Here is a 16,329-nt window from a genome sequence, read left to right as displayed (position 1 = left end):
ATGACTTGCAGGGCCAGCCTGTCTCATGGGCTCCAGCACCCCATTCTTTGCAGGAGTAGCTGGGAGATGGTACCACAGCTTATGGCACAGGAGATCTCTGAAGGCTCAAGCTCTTAGAAAGAACCACCCCTGCTATGGGGGCGGGGGGCGGGGGGAAACAGGAGTGTGTGACGGCCCAGTGCACAAAAGACAAAAGCGACAGCCTGGTGCGAGACAAAGGGCATGCTGAGGCTCAGGACGGTGAAGGGGCCAGGGGAGCACATACCCTGCACTTGAGCTTGTACTCCTTCAGGACCTCCTCGAAGTGCTCTTCCTGGGCCAAGAGTTCTGTGCTCTGTGGCTCCAGCTGAAGGTCATACCAGAAAAGGAGAATGACACACAAGACCTCAGGCCAGGTAGAGTGCATGCTGTCACCCCTCATGCTCTTTACCTAAGGCTCACCACTTCCAGTTACACCCTCCAGTCCCTTCCTCCTCCTTCCCTCCTGCCCTTGTTTAAAAGGTCTCAGGGCAGTAGGATGATCGGGCTGTGGCTCCCGGGGACACCCCCTGCCTGGATCCTTCCCCAGTGCAGCAACTCCTCTCCCCGCCTACTCCCCAGGTGATGGGCAGGGCCTGGTGGGGTGGGAGACCTTGTGGTGGGCACCAAACTCTACCCTCTCCTCCATGCCCCTCATCACTGAGAGCCTGTCACTGGGGTCGATGGTGCCAGCTGGCCCTGGTCTCACCATTAAAAGGCTCACATGCAAAGCCCTGCATTGGCCTGAAGGGGGCGGGGGGGGGGGGAACGGGACAGAGGGAAATTCACCTTGCTCATTTTCTCTCTGAAGTTTAACAGGAAAAACTAAACCCAACCACCTCGATATTCTTTTTCAACACCCTGATACTTTTTACCCAGCTCCCCAGGCTCCTCTCTCAAGACTAAGAGTCAGCAAAAGGACTTGCCTTGTCTTTCAAAACAAACTCCAGGTCAGTCTGCAGTTTCAGGACCAGCTTCTCTGATTCCGAAAGTTTTTCCACAACTTCGATGATCTCCTTCTGTAATCGGCTGTTTTCCTACAAGACACAGCTAGTGGTTGCCAGGCTCTGAGTGGAAGAGGGAGCTGTGGGCAGGTCTGCCCTTCCTCTGAGTGAGAGGCCTGTTCCCAGTAGCACTCATCATCAGGGAAGAAACCTCGTGGTGCCTGGCACTCACGCCTTGACGTGCAGAGGCGGCTGTCGCAGGGGCCAATGCAGAGCTACCCGGGGACAGACCTGCAAAGCCCTCACCAGTGCTCATTGCTCTTCCCTTGGCCTCTACTCCTCCCATTCCAAGTGCTCAGAAGGCCATGCGTATCACAAGCAAAGGCTAGTGGCAGGCCCTTCGGAGCTGTTTTCTAAATGAGGGATTTGAGGCTGCACCACTACCACTCAGAGGTCCACCGGGGAGGAAGGCAGCACTGTCAGACACGGGCAGCCTGTAAGGAGAGGTGAGGACAGCTCGGGGGAGAGCCCAGAGAGGCAGAGCAGGCAGGGCCTGTGCTCGCTGCCGTCAAGGCCCCTGGGTGCCTGGCTTCTGCTCCTGAGGGAAGCAGGCAGGTGTGAGAGAACCCACAGGCTCTGAGTTGGGAGAGGAAGAGACAGGCAGGAGCACAGGAGGAGCAGGGGACATCTCACTGAACCCAATGCAGAATGGCTGTGGGTCCAGGGACACTCACCAAAGCCCCGAAACCACCTGTGCCCCAGGCCACACCCATGGGCAGCAGGTGGGCTTAGGTTTGCTGACTTCACAGGTGCTCTGGTCTCCAGGGCTGCTGGCCCTTCCTCACCTTGGCCCACAGACCCAGAGAACAGCGCAAGGGTCTCAGGTCCCCACCTGTCCTGCTGCCCCGGTGACCAGAGAGCACGCCGGGGCAGTGCCGGTGCTGGCGAAGCCGGGACCCTTTCTGCTCTGGCTGAGAAACGCGCTATCTCCATGGCAAACGTTCCTCAGTTTGAAATCCTAGGGATTTCCCTACCACAGAGATGCAAACTTCCAGGAGGTGTTGAATCCGTGATTAGGAAAATGTGGGGTGTGGGAGGAGGGACCAGCAGGTAAACTCGTTTCTGTCTTTTCCTTCTGGGTGGGGTGCCCTGTGGAGGCGTCCTTTCCCTCCTCCGTTTCCTCCCCCTCCCTGCCTACCTACCTTCAGAGCCAGGGTCAGCTTCTCTCGGAGGCTGGCCTCCTCAGCCTGCAAGCGCTCCAGGTCCCTCTCCAGCATGGTTCTCTGCCTGCAGGCCTGTTCCCAGAATAGCTCACGCTCCATCTCCACCTCAGACCGCAGGAGATTCAGCCTTTCTCTGTACTCCTGCTCCAGGTGTCTGCAAGGCACACAACAGCACATCACACTGGGCTTCCTGCCTCTCCAGGGACACCTTTCCAGCCAACAAGGCCTCTTCATTCCCTGGAATTCCCCTGCACGAGCTCTTGGCCACGGTCTTGGACTCAATAGTTCCTGCTTGACAGATGGGGCCACTGTTCCTCAGCTAGACAGCACGTGCTGTGAGGCCAGGGCCCTCCTTTCAATCCTACACCTGGGACTGACGGTGGGTACCCCTCCTGGGAGCTGGAATGCGATTGTTTAAAAAGGAGTTTTTTGCCGAACCGGTTTGGCTCAGAGGAAAGAGCGTCGGCCTGCGGACTCAAGGGTCCCGGGTTCCATTCCAGTCAAGGGCATGTACCTTGGTTGAAGGCACGTCCCCACTGGGGGGCATGCAGGAGGCAGCTGTTCGATCTCTCTCATCGATGTTTTTGGCTTTCTATCCCTCTCCCTTCTTCTCTGTAAAAAATCAATAAAATATATATATTTTAAAAAAAAAAAAGGAGTTTTCTTCTTGAACAACACTGGGGGCTGAAGAGCTGGCAGTGCTGCACAGAGAGCACTGCGTGGAAGCTGGGCTGCTGCAGAGCCTAAGGAGGCCCCTGTGGGCCCTCGCCTCCCATGTCCCAAACAGCCAGCACCCTAAGGTCTCGGTGTCACCAACCGGGGTGGCCAGAATAGGTCCTGCACACGCTCAGGTGAGATACCGAGATTTCCAAATATGTGACGAGGCTGATGACAGCATCTTGTTAAAAGGGCCATTAGGAGGCTGGAAGAGGCACCAAGAAATGGGGGGAAATGTGCTAGCTATTGCACTCTTGGCTTCTTTCAAGATTCTTTTAGTTCCTTACACCCTATTTTGCGCAGTCAGGGAACTAAGGATAATATCTCAGACGAGCAAAGTTAAACATCTGTAGCTACAAGAATCAACGGTTTGAATTTTCTCGTTTCACCCATAGGAACTTGCTCAGCAAGAAATGGTAAATGGGGAAGCTTAAGGCTAGACATTGCAAGGGAACCAGCTGAACAGAGACTGTTGACAAGAGCAGAAACAAAACCCGGTTATTTCTTAACCACATGCTCCTTTGTGATGAACACTGCACATGTTCCACCTAGCGGCTCGGTGCGTCTAGGCCAGTGATGGCGAACCTATGACATGCGTGTCAAAGGTGACACGCGAACTCATTTTTTTGGTTGATTTTTCGTTGTTAAATGGCATTTAAATGTATAAAATAAATATCAAAAATATAAATCTTTGTTTTACTATGGTTGCAAATATCAAAACATTTCTATATGTGACACAGCACCAGAGTTAAGTTAGGGTTTTTCAAAATGCTGACACGCCGAGCTCAAAAGGTGCGCCATCACTGGCCTAGGCGGAAGTCAAGATGTCCATGGCCCATCTCTCCCCACGGGGGCTCCTGGCCTTGCAGACACCACTTTATAGTGAGGGAGACCATATTTATTTAGTTTCTCAAGTTTGATTGGAAATGGTTTTAAAAGTTTGGTGAAAGGATATTTAATTTTTAGCTTTCCTGAAAATTACTATTATCCTGTTAAGAGTACAGGAGCTGGTGGAAGTGAGTATGCATGTGTGTATGCTCACACCCACACCTGCACACTCACTCATACCCATGCACTCTCACTCATACCGATACATACTCTCACACACTCACATCCCTTGATGCAATCTCTCACATACGCCTTCTCAACACCCACAGAGGAAGGTGAGGATTCCAACTGGTGAGCAGGCCAATATCTCAACCTGCTACACTTGGCCTTCCCTAGCCACCCCAGGAAGGCAAAGAGAACCCAGGCCTTTGGAATCAGGAAACAGGAAGCGTGTGGATGCGGATTTGAGGCCGCTCCCCCACAGACTGTGATACATGGAAAGGTGGCAGTTCTAGGAGGGGCAGCCAGGGCTGTCCCTGCGAACCCTGAGTATATGAATTGTGTAGAGGGAGCTGGTGGGGCCCTTGTGAGCTGACGTAGGATGTCCATGACTGGACAACCCTATCCTGGGACAGTGATGCGCTCTCTACCCCTCAGGGCTCCTCTCGCTTAAGGGTCCATTTCTGACACTTCCAGGATAAAGCAGGCCTGGGCCTATGCTCTCTCAGAAATAGCGTAAGACAAAGAGAGAGGACCTGGGGTTTAAACCGCAGGCCACACTGGTTATGTGACTGTGGCGAGTGAACTGTACCGTCTGTCTAGCTACCAGCCCCACAAGTAGCGTAGACCATTCACCAGGGGTCTTCCCAGTGCAATGCCTACAGTCAGGTTTCGAGCTCTGAGCTTCTTCCACCATGTCAGGCTCCTTCTTGCTGAGGCAACAAGCTCCAAAGCCATCCACTAGCCCTGTCTCAAAATGTCCATCTGTCTCACGATTACACACAGAACACGTGGCTTGAGTGGGACAGACCTCATAAATGAAGCAGAGCAGAGTGAGGAAAGCAGAGAGGACTTTTCCCTGCAGCTCACAGGCGTGCACAGCTAAATGCTTCCACCATGTACCCCGCCATAAAGAGCAGGGCCAGTTTTTATTTTATTTTTTTGAGATTTTTAAAAATATTTTTTTAATTAAAACATTTTAAATATATATATTTTTATTTCAGAGAGTACGGGAGAGGGAGAGAGAGATAGAAATATCAATGATGAGAGAGTATCATAGATTGGCTGCCTCCTGCATGCCCCAAACTGGGGATAGAGCCTGCAACCCAGGTACGTGCCATCTGATCGGTAATCGAACTGTGGCCTCCTGGTTCCCAGGCCGACGCAGAACCACAGAACCACGCCGGCTGGGCTAAATATATTTTTATTGTTTTTCAGAGAGGAACAGAAAGAGAGAGAGAGATAGTAACATCAATAATGAGAGAATCATTGATTGGCTGGTAAGGCCACCTTTTTTTAAAAATATATTTCTTTATTGATTTCAGAGAGGAAGGAAGAGGGAGAGAGAGATAGAAACACCAATGATGAGAGAGAATCATTGATTGGCTGCCTCCTGCACACCCACTACTGGGGATCGAGCCCGCAACCCAGGCATGTGCCCTTGGCCGGAATCGAACCCGGGACCCTTCAGTCCGCAGGCTGACGCTCTATCCACTGAGCCAAGCTGGCGAGGGCAGGCCACTTTTTAAATGCACCCCTCTCTCTTCTTTCAAGGAAAGGCACCCCCAAAGGTGTGTCTTCTAGATTCCTACTGGCTCAGGTGAAACAAGAGGGCCGCGGCTCTGCCATGGTCATGACCACAGCCTTGGCTGGTGGCAGCCCTCTGTCCACAACTGCCCTCAGCTACGGCTGGGAAGCTGTTGCCCTGCTGCGAGGAGCTACAGCTCTGGGCTCGGCACCACTGGCAGGACCTACTTGATCTTCTTCTCCGTGAGCTGCTCCAGGGCCGAGTGGCAGTCGTCCATCTCCTTCGCAAACTCCAGGTTCCTCTTCTCCGCTTTCTCTAGATCGTGCCTCGCCTTGTCTCGCTCCCTCACCATCTGCTCCACTTGCCCCCTGCGCAGGGAAGAGACAACGTTAACAGAACACATGGTCTGGGCCAGCGAGCTCTGTGTCTACATGGATGATAAAAGGGCCGGCACTCGCTGGGTGCACGGCATGGTCCAGCGCTGTGCTCTAACCTCACGCCACCACCATGCACCTCCTGAAGAGGTTTGTTCCATTACTATGCCCATTTTACAGGTGTGCACACTGAGAGAGAGGGGTTAAATGACTTGCCAAGGAAAGTTTCTACAAGGTTTCTGAACCAAAGAAGTCCAGCCTAAAGGCTTACAGTGGGCCACACCCGCAGAAGGCCACCGAACGGTGAGAATTCATCTGTGTCCCCCTAGGTCTCCCGCGGGGACTTGGACCCCAGGAGTCCTCAGCACCTAACCTGGGGTTGGACACATGAAGGGAGCAGAGTGGCCAACCAATACCCTGCCTGGCCACAGCCCCGACACCTGCAGCCTGGCATCTGAGTGAGTGCCAGGTGCGTCACCCAGAGAGAAGGCCATCTGTGTGTGTGGCCCTGGACTGTCCAGTCACCCCACCCCACCCCACCCCCCGGAGGCTCTCAATTCACCCGGCACTCACTATTCTGGTGACTATTTCTCCCACTGAAGGAGCACAGAGCCTCCCACCCCACCCCCCAGTGGATAAAATACTCAGCGAATCCAAAGCTGATCCCAATTAAAGTGGAATGTATTCTTAGTCTGTTACTTGGTGGCCATGTTTAAAGAATACTTCTTTTTCCTCTCCAGCCACCAGACCCAAGTGCCCTCTGGCTGTTCTCAGAAGCACAACCTACGGACTGGAGGGTTTGCACCTCTGTGCTGCGAAAGCTCCAGGATACGCAGGATGAGCGTCAAGTTCAAATCCTTCTCTGTGGAACTGCTGGAAGGGGCTAAGGGATGACTTTGACAAAGAATTCTAAGTGGGAGAGAAGGCCAGTGGCCCTTAAATTCTGTGGCCACAAAAGCCCCAGCAGTGACCACTGAGCAGTTCACTGAAACCACACACATGGACAAAACCTGAAGGACAGGGAGCCCTCGTCCTGCTCCCACAGCTCAGCTTTTTCCCAGTCCCATTGAGGGCGCCAGACCAGACCAGCCTGACTCCCAGGCCCACCCCAAGCACATGTGGCCTCTTACTGGCAGAATCTCAGCTCCTGGCGATAGCAGGACAAGGCCGCCTGCTGGGTGACACCGTGGATCATCATGAGCTCGTTCTCAAGGGCCCAGGTCAGCTCCAAAAGGTTCACCTTCTCATCCACACTAAAGTCGAGGCTCTGGAAACAGCAAAACCCATCAGGCAGAACAGGATTAGTGGCTTCTCTAGACACGTCCTGGCTGTCTTAGGGACAGTCCAGGCCGTGATCCATGCTGTTCTATAGGCAGCACCTGCCACTTTTCCATCAGCAAAGTCTCTGCCTCTTGGACATGCCTTTCCCACACCCATACAACTCTCCCCCACCCTGTCAATGCCCAGTTCTGCCCCCTTCACCGTCCCTGCCTCAGCGGCGGGCGTGACACAGGCCAGACAGCGTTTCCCTCTCTAGGCAAAGTGACTGACACAGACGGGGGCCATGCCTCAAGCAGAGGACTCAAGGGGATTGACAGGGGATGGAGGAGAGAGGCCCTTCTCCCTGTGAAGTCAGATGCTGTAAGGACCTGTGGGTCTGGGGAGATGCATGGGGAAGCCTGAGCTGACACCAACACCGCCAAGAAGCAAGCAGAAGGACAACACCAAGGTTGGAGCACCACCACCCGACATCCTTCTCAACAGAAACTTTGCAGGCCAGAAGGGAGTGGCAAGAAATATTCAAAGTGATGAATAGCAAGGACCTACAACCAAGATTACTCTACCCAGCAAAGCTATCATTTAGAATTGAAGGTCAATAAAGAGCTTCCCAGACAAGAAAAAGCTAAAGGAGTTTATCACCACCAAACTGGTATTACATGAAATGTTAAAGGGTCTTCTTGAAGAGGAGGGGGAAGAGAAGGAGGAAAAGAAATAAAAATTAAAAACATGAATAATACATACATATCCATCAGCAATTGAATCTAAAAGTCAAAACAAAAGTAAGCAGAACAAAAACAGACTCATAGATACAGAGAACATTTTGCCGGTTGCCAGATGGGAAGGGTGTTGGGGGGATGGGTGAGAAGGTGAAGGAATTTAGAAACACAGAGTAGTCATAGGCCATGGACATAGACCATAGACAGGTGAAGGCCTGGGTTGGGGTGGGAGATGGATGGAGTGGGGCAAAGATGGGACATCTGAAATACCCTCAGCAATAAAATAAAAAGAAAAAAGTTTTAAAAGGGGAAATATGCTCTAATAACAGAAAAGCAATAAAAAGAGTAAATTCTGAAATGTCAGAGGCAAGGCTGAGACTCCCCACTGGTCAGACTATGATGGCAGCCAGCCCACCTCCAAATACTGGGACTCAGGAACAGAGCTTCAGGGAGAATTTCAAACCCTGAGCCTCTTCCCTCTTTGCCCTTCCTGGGGGCAATTTCTGTGATTTAGGCTCAGCCTCTAGTTCTCAGAATAGTTTTGAGGGCCAGCTGTCCAGGTCTGGCCTTGCCATCTGGGCTCTGCCCAAGGTTGCTGGCTGGCAAGACATGGCAAAGGCTGAGTTTAGGCCCAGGAGGATTTGGCTCAAGGAGCGAGGCAGACTATCTTAAAGGTTGTCTCTGGGAGCCTTCACATTTGTTGGTTTGTGCTAATGAGGGCATTTTTGGAGGCAATATGACAGAACCTATCAAAGGTAAAATGTGTAACTTCAGGAATCTAACCTTACAGAAATGCAAGCATTAAAGCAGGAGGATATACAAGCATTTTAAATGCCCAGATTTATAACAGGAAAAACCTACATGTACAACAATAAAGAAAAAGTAACACAAATTAGCAAGATACAGGATATAATACCAATTTTACCAACAAAAAAAAAAATTAACTGGGACGTTTAAATATATATTTCCTTTTTGTGCCAGGAAAATGCTCTGTAGAATGAATGCCCACTAAGCCATTAGCTGTTGCCACTCCTGGAGAATGGGAGCAAAGGGGCGGCGGGGGGAGGGAGGGCAGGCTTTACTATATTTAGAGTTGACATTTTCTTTAACAACAGGAAGTGAAACATGGAAATAAAAATAGTCAGTCTAGCTCACCACACTTCCCTAGCATTCTTCCCAGGGTCTGGCCCTGTGGCCCTCGGGGAGGTGTGCCTGGCCCCTAGGAAGAGGCCTGGGCCCATCTGAGGACAGTCTCCTGGACCAGCCCCTGAAAGAGCAAAGGGGAGCTTGGGAGGAGCCTCCCCATGCCCGGCCCAGTGGGGGAAGATCTGGGGTGAGCAGGGGCTATGCGGGCAGAAGAGCTCAACGAGCTGGGCAGGCAGCTCTGGGAGGAAACGTTCAGATTCTCGGAGAGTGACGTTCACTAAGACATCTCCACCAGGAAGAGGACATCTGCACCACCTGGTCTGTGGGACTGACCTCCTTCATCCAGAAAAACAGAATGTCTCCAAGGCTGAAATGCACTGGGGGAAATGCCTAAAGTATTCAAACCGACCTTCAAATGGATTCACGTTTCCTCTCTTTTTATTTATTATTTTTAAGTGAAAATTTCCTCTATTTTAACAGCAAAAAATAAAGAAAAAAGTGTTTCCAACTGGCCTTCCTTCCCTACATGGGGTTCTCCACACCCAGTGTCTACACAGGGTGCTGTGCCCGGCCGCCTCTGTGGGCAGATGGCCCCGAGGTCCCCCGCTGGCCCCACACAGCCTGGAGGCCTCCCGGAGTGGCAAGCTGTGGGTGAGCAGTGCCATACCTGCAAGACTTCCCTGCCGTTATGAATCCCCTCCTGGGCCCACAGGGCAATGAGCTGCTCGGGAAAGGCGAAGCCGGTGCCATTGTCGACGCTGCAGAAAAGGCGCGGGCCTGAGCACAAGGACACGAGAGAGGATGTCGTGGTGGTGTGGCAGCCACCCTCCTCCAGGACCTGTGTGGGAATCAGGGAGATGCTGTGAGCACACGGGCCTCCTGTTCATCTGTAACATTTTCCAACCTCGCCAGCCTGGGCGCGGCTCTCCACTGTGTCACTGAGGCTTCATAAGAACCACTCACAGGCGAGGAAACAGAGGCACAGCGCCGGTGCCCAGGGTGCCCAAGATCACACGGCACTGCAGGTGGCAAAGTGGGGTGTGAACCCAGGACTGCTTACACCCAGTTCAACTCTCTCGAGGACCCTGGGTGCCTCCTCTCCTACCATCCACCGAGGCCGTGCAAGGAACATGTCCCCGCACCCGAGTGGCCCGGCCTGTCAGCACGCACCGCCTAGCGGGAGACATGAAGAAGTCTCACATCTCTCCCCGAATCAGTAATGGTGTGCGCCTGGCTTCACAAAAGAGCCCAAGAAGGCACGTGCCAGCACTAGGAAGTGCAGTCTGTGGAAAGAAACCCAAGACAAGTTAAAGAGAGGAGGTGGGACAGCCCGAGCTTCTCCTCAGAAACAGTCTCAGGGAGTTTTAAGATGAAGGCAAAAAAATCGTGGCCGGCCCTGGCCGGTGGCTCAGTTAGTTGGAGCATCATCCTGTGCACCAAAAGGTTGTGGGTTCGATTCCCCGTTAGGTTACAGGTTCTATCCCTGCTCTGGGCGCATATAGGAGGCAACCGATCTCTCTCTCTCTGTCACTCTCTCTCATCAATAACATATCCTCAAATGAGGATAAAAAAAAACTCTTGGCGGGAAAACTGACCTCCTAAGCTTAGGTGCTATAAGAATCCACAAGGCAAGATCATTTTCCTTGCTGTTTTCTAACCCAGCCAGGCTCTAGTGCCTCCTTGCTCTCCCTGAACATTGCAAGCCTGTCCCGTTGCCTAAAACACTTCCCCCCAATGCTTCCATGGCCGCTCCCCTACTCAGATGGCATTCCCTTGGCCTGGCCGAGCCCCTGCCAGCCCACACCTCCCTAACAGCACTCACTCCTTCAGCAGAGATCACTGGCCTTAATGCCGCCTGCCCTTCCTGTGGCTGCAGCAGCCGCCTGCCCTCCTCAGCCCTCAACTGTGTCCCTACCACTTCCCAGTTACTTAAGGACGGGTGCTCACCACGCTGCACTACAAGGTATCCTGTTTGCAGAAGAGGAGAGGGAACTCAGAATGCATGGCCGCCACAGACAAACCCAGACACCCAAATGCACCCAGGCCACCCTAGGCTCCCTCCCTCTGCTTCCTCTCTGAGGACTGAGCTTGGGGGCAGGGGCCACCCTGCGGGCTGGATGGGGCCGAGGCAAACCTCCATCTGTGGCACACATCTGAGAACCACGCACTGCCACGTGACGACAGAGTCCACACGCCAGGCTGCGACACCTTCCCCCCCGCAGCCACGTCAGCCTGGACAGTCTTCCTGGACAGCCAGGTCCCGCTTGGGCCACCGGCATCTGACCAGCGGTGGGTCCCGGCCGGCCGGGCGCCTGCTCCTGTGGCTCAGGCCCCTCTCCAGCTGTGCCTCCGTCTCAGGACATGGCAAGAGGCCCCGTGCGTGACTTGTGGGACTTCCTTGTGGTCTCTGACTCTATGTGGCCTGACAACACTCCTAGTTTGTTCTTTGTCTGCTCTTCCCGACTTCAGATTCAGAAACCTGATGATCAAATTACCCAGCCTGGCAGAGAGCAATGTCACTGGTTTTGCACCATCACCCACAAACCACGGGATCAGCATGTCAGCAAAGAAGTATCAGGAAGACTCCCAGAGCGCCTGCCTGTGGAGGGAGAGGGCGGCCTTACTGTCCTGGGGCTGAGAAACCAAGTACAAGGCCAACAGTCACCAAACAAAATCACAACTGCCTGAAATCTGCTCTCCTCCAACTGCAGACACCTGGTATTTGTCTGTGAGGACAGAGAACACAGGCTAACGAGCACTTGGAGGGTAATCCTAGGGTCAGTTCAGAATCCTTCAGTGGCACTGGTCAGGAGGAGGGAGAGGGGGTTCTCTTATTGGAACAGTGATTCCCACACTAGGAGACATAGCGAAGAACTACCAAGGAATCCTATAAAACCCCAATGATGCGGTGCCCATTTCACAGATGAGGAGCCTGAGGCTCAGCGAAGGTAACACCCAGTGACACACAACTAGGGAGAAGCAAGCCAAGATCTGTGTGGTTCTAGGATCTAAATCACACTGCCTCCCACTTACACACGTGTGTGCACGCCCCAACCAACTGCTGGGCTCACTGTGGTAACACAGGCAGAAGGGTCAGGCCTGTGAAAAAATGCTGAAGGCCAGAGGGTGACAGCAGTTCATGCTGTGATTCAAGACTTAATTGTCCCATTTTACCTGGGAATGAGACCAGGACCTGCTCAGTTTGACGGGAGAGGAAGATTCCAGAAGTGAAGTGGGCCCGTGATTGAACAGGCCACGCTGGAATTCCGCAAGACTCACTCTGCCATCTTGGTCTTGGTCCAGTTTGTTAAACAGGTCTTCCAGTTCCTAAACAAAAGCCACACACCTGTGCTCAGAGGCTCTGCCCACAAGCAGCTCCGTGCCAGCTACAGCCATCCCAGCCCACCCATCCACCCTCCCACTCACCCTCCCTCTCCAAGCAGGGCAGTTTGCTTGTCCCCATCCAAACTCAACTGCTGGGTCACACCTGGCCTCCCCAGGCTCTGGCTTATGAAATCTACACATCTGGTCAGTTTTCATCCTGCTGTGAATGGGTGCTACCTGAACTTCCTAAATTCCAGTGTCTAATGTGGCAGGGACTTGCTGGAGGATAGAAAAGATGTATATATGGAGCATGGCCTGGCCCCAGAGGTTCATGGTCTAGCAAGGGCCGTAGGGCTGAGGGGGACTTTAGCAAGAGGGGGAGGGATTGCCCCATCACCACTGCTTGTTCCTCCTCCCCTTGGCCCTTGCAGGAGGAAGGAGGAGTGAATACAGCTGTTGGGAGTGTAGTCAGGCTCCGAGGGCATTGTGTTTGGGCTCAGAGGTCGAACAAGGCCACATGGGTAGGGGGAAAGGGTGTTATAGGCAGAAGAAGAATCCTGAGTGCTTAGAGGCTGGTGAGGCTGAGGTCATGCCTGGTCAGAGACGGACCCTGGAGGATGCAGACTTCAGCAGAAGCACTGGGGTCACCAAAGATTTTCAGACCAGAAATGAATACAATTGAGTCAGTATCTGCAGGGTGAAAGGATTTTCCAGATCCAACATCAACCACAGTCATCGCAGTCATGGAGGGCGGTCTGTCCCGGCCCCTTGTACCTCTTTCTTGAGTCCTTGGAGCCCGATGCTCTGGCAGACCAGAGCCAGCTCCTGCTCATTGAGGTGGCCACTGCTGCCGACGCCCAGCTCTTCCCAGATGGCCCGGACCTGGCTCTCAGGGGTGTCGAAGAAGGGGCTGCAGGACTTCTGGGTATTCCCAAAGGCCTCAGAACCCCAGAGCGGCAGCTGGCCTGAAGCAGAGGGAGTGACAGGTAAACCCGATGCTCCAGGAGAAAGCCCCGAGGGGGAACACACCTGCCTGTAAGTTCTCTGAAATCAGATGGACACAGGTGAGTAGCAAAGCATCAAAAGTGAAATCTAGGTGGTGGGTACAATTCTTTCAACTTCATTCTGTGTTTGCAAATTTCATAATCAAACCTCTCTGCTCCACATGGGGAAAGCTTTTTCTGAAAGGAACCTACTAAAGTCACACCACTGAAAGCACATAAAAGAGGACTGCATTATCTGTATGTACAATGAAAAGTTTTTAAAAAATTAATTTTTAGAAAATTTTCAAACCTACCCAAAGTAAAGAGCACAGTCCATTGAACCCCAGTGCACCTGTCACCCAGGCTCTGTGATGATAAAGGCTTTGCATGCTGACTTCAACGATTCCCTTTCTGCTATTGCTGAAGTGCTTGAAAATAAATCCCAGATCTCGCTTTTACCCCTACCTAATTTAATATGTAGTATGTATTTCTGAAGTATATGAACATTTCTTCCCTAATCACAATGCCACTTGAAACCTAACAAAATCAACAATTTCCCAACTGTCTCAAAAAAGTCTTATAATTGACTTGTTTGTTTGAACTGATACCAGACAGTACATTTGGTCACTACTTATCTTAAATCTTTCAACCATGAGTTACTCTCCTGTCCCCCAATTCCTAGCACTGCCTTGTTTAAGAACTGGACCAGTAGTGGTTCTACAGAATGTCCCCCATCTGGATTGTCTGTTTGCTTCCTCATGGTATCATCTAACTTGTGTCTCTAGCCCTAATATTTCCTGTAAACATAAATTTAGCATCAAAGGCTAGTTTGTGATTTGGGTTTAGGCTCAGTTTTTTCTTGGCAAAAACACTCCACAGGTGAGACTGCGCTCCACACCACCTCACATCAGGAGGTGCAGGTGCCTTTGAGATACAAAGACTCGTCAGTGGCTCTGGCCCGTGTGACTCAGTTGGTTGGGAGTCGTCCCATGCACCAGAAGATTGCAGGTTCGATCCCCAGTCAGGGCACATGAAGCTTGACCCCAGTTAGGGGCATGCAGGAGGCATTTGACAGATGTTTCACTTTCACATTGATGTTTCTCTCTTCCTCTCTCTATCCCTCTCCCTTCCTCTCTAAAAATCTTAAAAAAAAAAAAAAAAAAGACTCATCAGTAGGTTTGGGTGGCCAGTTTCCATAACTTTTCCACTTTAGCCAGTTGGCTTACTAATGTTTCTGAAGTTTTGCCAGAGAAACAACTTGTGGAAGAGGACATAAGTTGAGGGTGTCCACGAGAAGCTATCCATAGATAAGCTATGCTTCAAACCAGACATTCACCTTCACAGCCAGCCCAACACAGAAAGAGTTCACCACAGGGCCCATCTAATTCAGACTTGAGTTCTATGTCAGTGGTCGGTACCTTTCAGGTAGATGAGCCCCCTTGGTGTTAATTACTTTGATAACCCAACTAATAACCAGAAAGACACTTTCCCCAAGGAAATCCAGGCCTGAGTGCTCACAAATATTGCTATAGGTTTCAGCTGCAGAAAATGCAAGAATAGAACCAGGCAGAAAAGGGCCACCTCTCAGATCCCTTCCAACTTAAAATGTCTAAAATTTCTAGAAAAATGTAAAAGCAATTCTGATACTGGGGTTTGCTTCTCAAGGCTGGCAGGGGAGGTAGATAAATCCTTTGAGGTTTGACGTGAGTGTTCTAACCCAGATGGAGAGGTTTCTGTTCAAGGCTGGGAAGAAACCAGCCTGCTCTCTGGACAGAGAGCAACACCAAGTCGTTCTGTGAATAACCTGCCCCATGATCCCTTTCTCAGGCTCTGAGTCTAGAACATTAAAATGTGATGGCCTGGATGCTCTTCCTAACACTAAGGGTGTCTATCTGCTTCATCCAGTGGCACAGGCGATGTTCAGATCCGTTCACCTGAAACCTGTGCAGGTAAACGTTGAACAGCCCTGCAATTGAGGGCCACAATCTAGAACAGCTGTGGGCAAACTACGGCCCGCGGGCCGGATCCGGCCAGTTTGAAATGAATAAAACTAAAAAAAAAAAAGACCGTACCCTTTTATGTAATGATGTTTACTTTGAATTTATATTAGTTCACACAAACACTCCATCCATGCTTTTGTTCCGGTCCTCCGGTCCAGTTTAAGAACCCATTGTGGCCCTCAAGTCAAAAAGTTTGCCCACCCCTGATCTAGAAGGTACGCAGTGCCAACTGCTGATACTTTGCTGCAGCAGAAATTCAATGTCAATCCTGGCATCCCTCTCTCCAGGTCACGTTTCTGCCCTGAGACACATCGCAGGCCGATGTACTGCAATTTGCTTAATATACTTGCTGCTCCTTCCTGGATGCTCCCGTAAGGCTCCCAAGGACCAGGACACGTCTTGCTCTCCATATGGGGCCCAGGCAGGGGTGCTGGCAGGTGCTAAGGCTACTCATCCACAGCAGGAAGGGGGTGCAGGTCCCTGCAGACCATGAAGTGTGCTAGATCCACACTGCCTCCTGAGCCAGTGGTCTCCGTCTGAGGTCTGGCCTCGGTGATGCTGAGAATGCAGTGGCAGCCTCACAGCTAGACCACCTTGGAGCAGAGGCCCACCAAGGACACCATCCACACCACACGCTTCCCAGAAAATGACACTTGGCTGGCTCGCTGTCCAAAGACCCAGCTGTGGGCTTTCGGGGCTCTGGTGAAAGCACCACGCGTGGGCCAAGGCTTTACCTTTTGCTTCAAATAGCTCATTCTGAGGTCCTTTAGCACTTTCCGCTTCCTCCTCTGACTTGAGACTCTGCGCAAAAAGGAAAAGAGGAATGAGTCCCCCGAGGAGGTGGCAGTGGGCAGAGCAGGAGTAAGTAGACGGCATATCTTGGGGACGGGTAGGGATGACTGAGGGAGAGGAACAGCATCCTGGTGAGACGCAGCAGCTCCAAATAAAACCCCACCCTGCAGGGTGGCCCTCACACACAGACAGTAGTTCACAATAAAAACACAGTCCAGAGCTTGTCCCAGGAGAGG

The 16,329-nt window shown here is 51.9% G+C and overlaps 1 protein-coding gene across 1 annotated transcript in view; it reads right to left on the bottom strand.

The window, feature by feature from the left end:
* NINL (ninein like) overlaps positions 1-16,329 on the bottom strand; it is a 109,285-nt gene that overhangs the window by 38,613 nt on the left and 54,343 nt on the right. The window contains exons 5-13 of the mRNA XM_081098037.1: positions 16,036-16,102; positions 13,093-13,283; positions 12,169-12,321; positions 9,662-9,832; positions 6,982-7,118; positions 5,705-5,845; positions 2,165-2,339; positions 945-1,055; positions 266-346 (exon numbers count right to left, since the gene is read on the bottom strand). Of these exons, the coding sequence (XP_080954163.1) occupies positions 266-346; positions 945-1,055; positions 2,165-2,339; positions 5,705-5,845; positions 6,982-7,118; positions 9,662-9,832; positions 12,169-12,321; positions 13,093-13,283; positions 16,036-16,102 (1,227 nt within the window). The remainder of the gene's footprint in view (positions 1-265; positions 347-944; positions 1,056-2,164; positions 2,340-5,704; positions 5,846-6,981; positions 7,119-9,661; positions 9,833-12,168; positions 12,322-13,092; positions 13,284-16,035; positions 16,103-16,329) is intronic.

The sequence above is a fragment of the Myotis nattereri genome (genome assembly GCF_964212035.1).
Source record: "Myotis nattereri genome assembly, chromosome: 8".
NCBI classification, from domain to species: Eukaryota; Metazoa; Chordata; class Mammalia; order Chiroptera; family Vespertilionidae; genus Myotis; species Myotis nattereri.
This window is presented reverse-complemented; position numbering and strand designations above follow the sequence as displayed.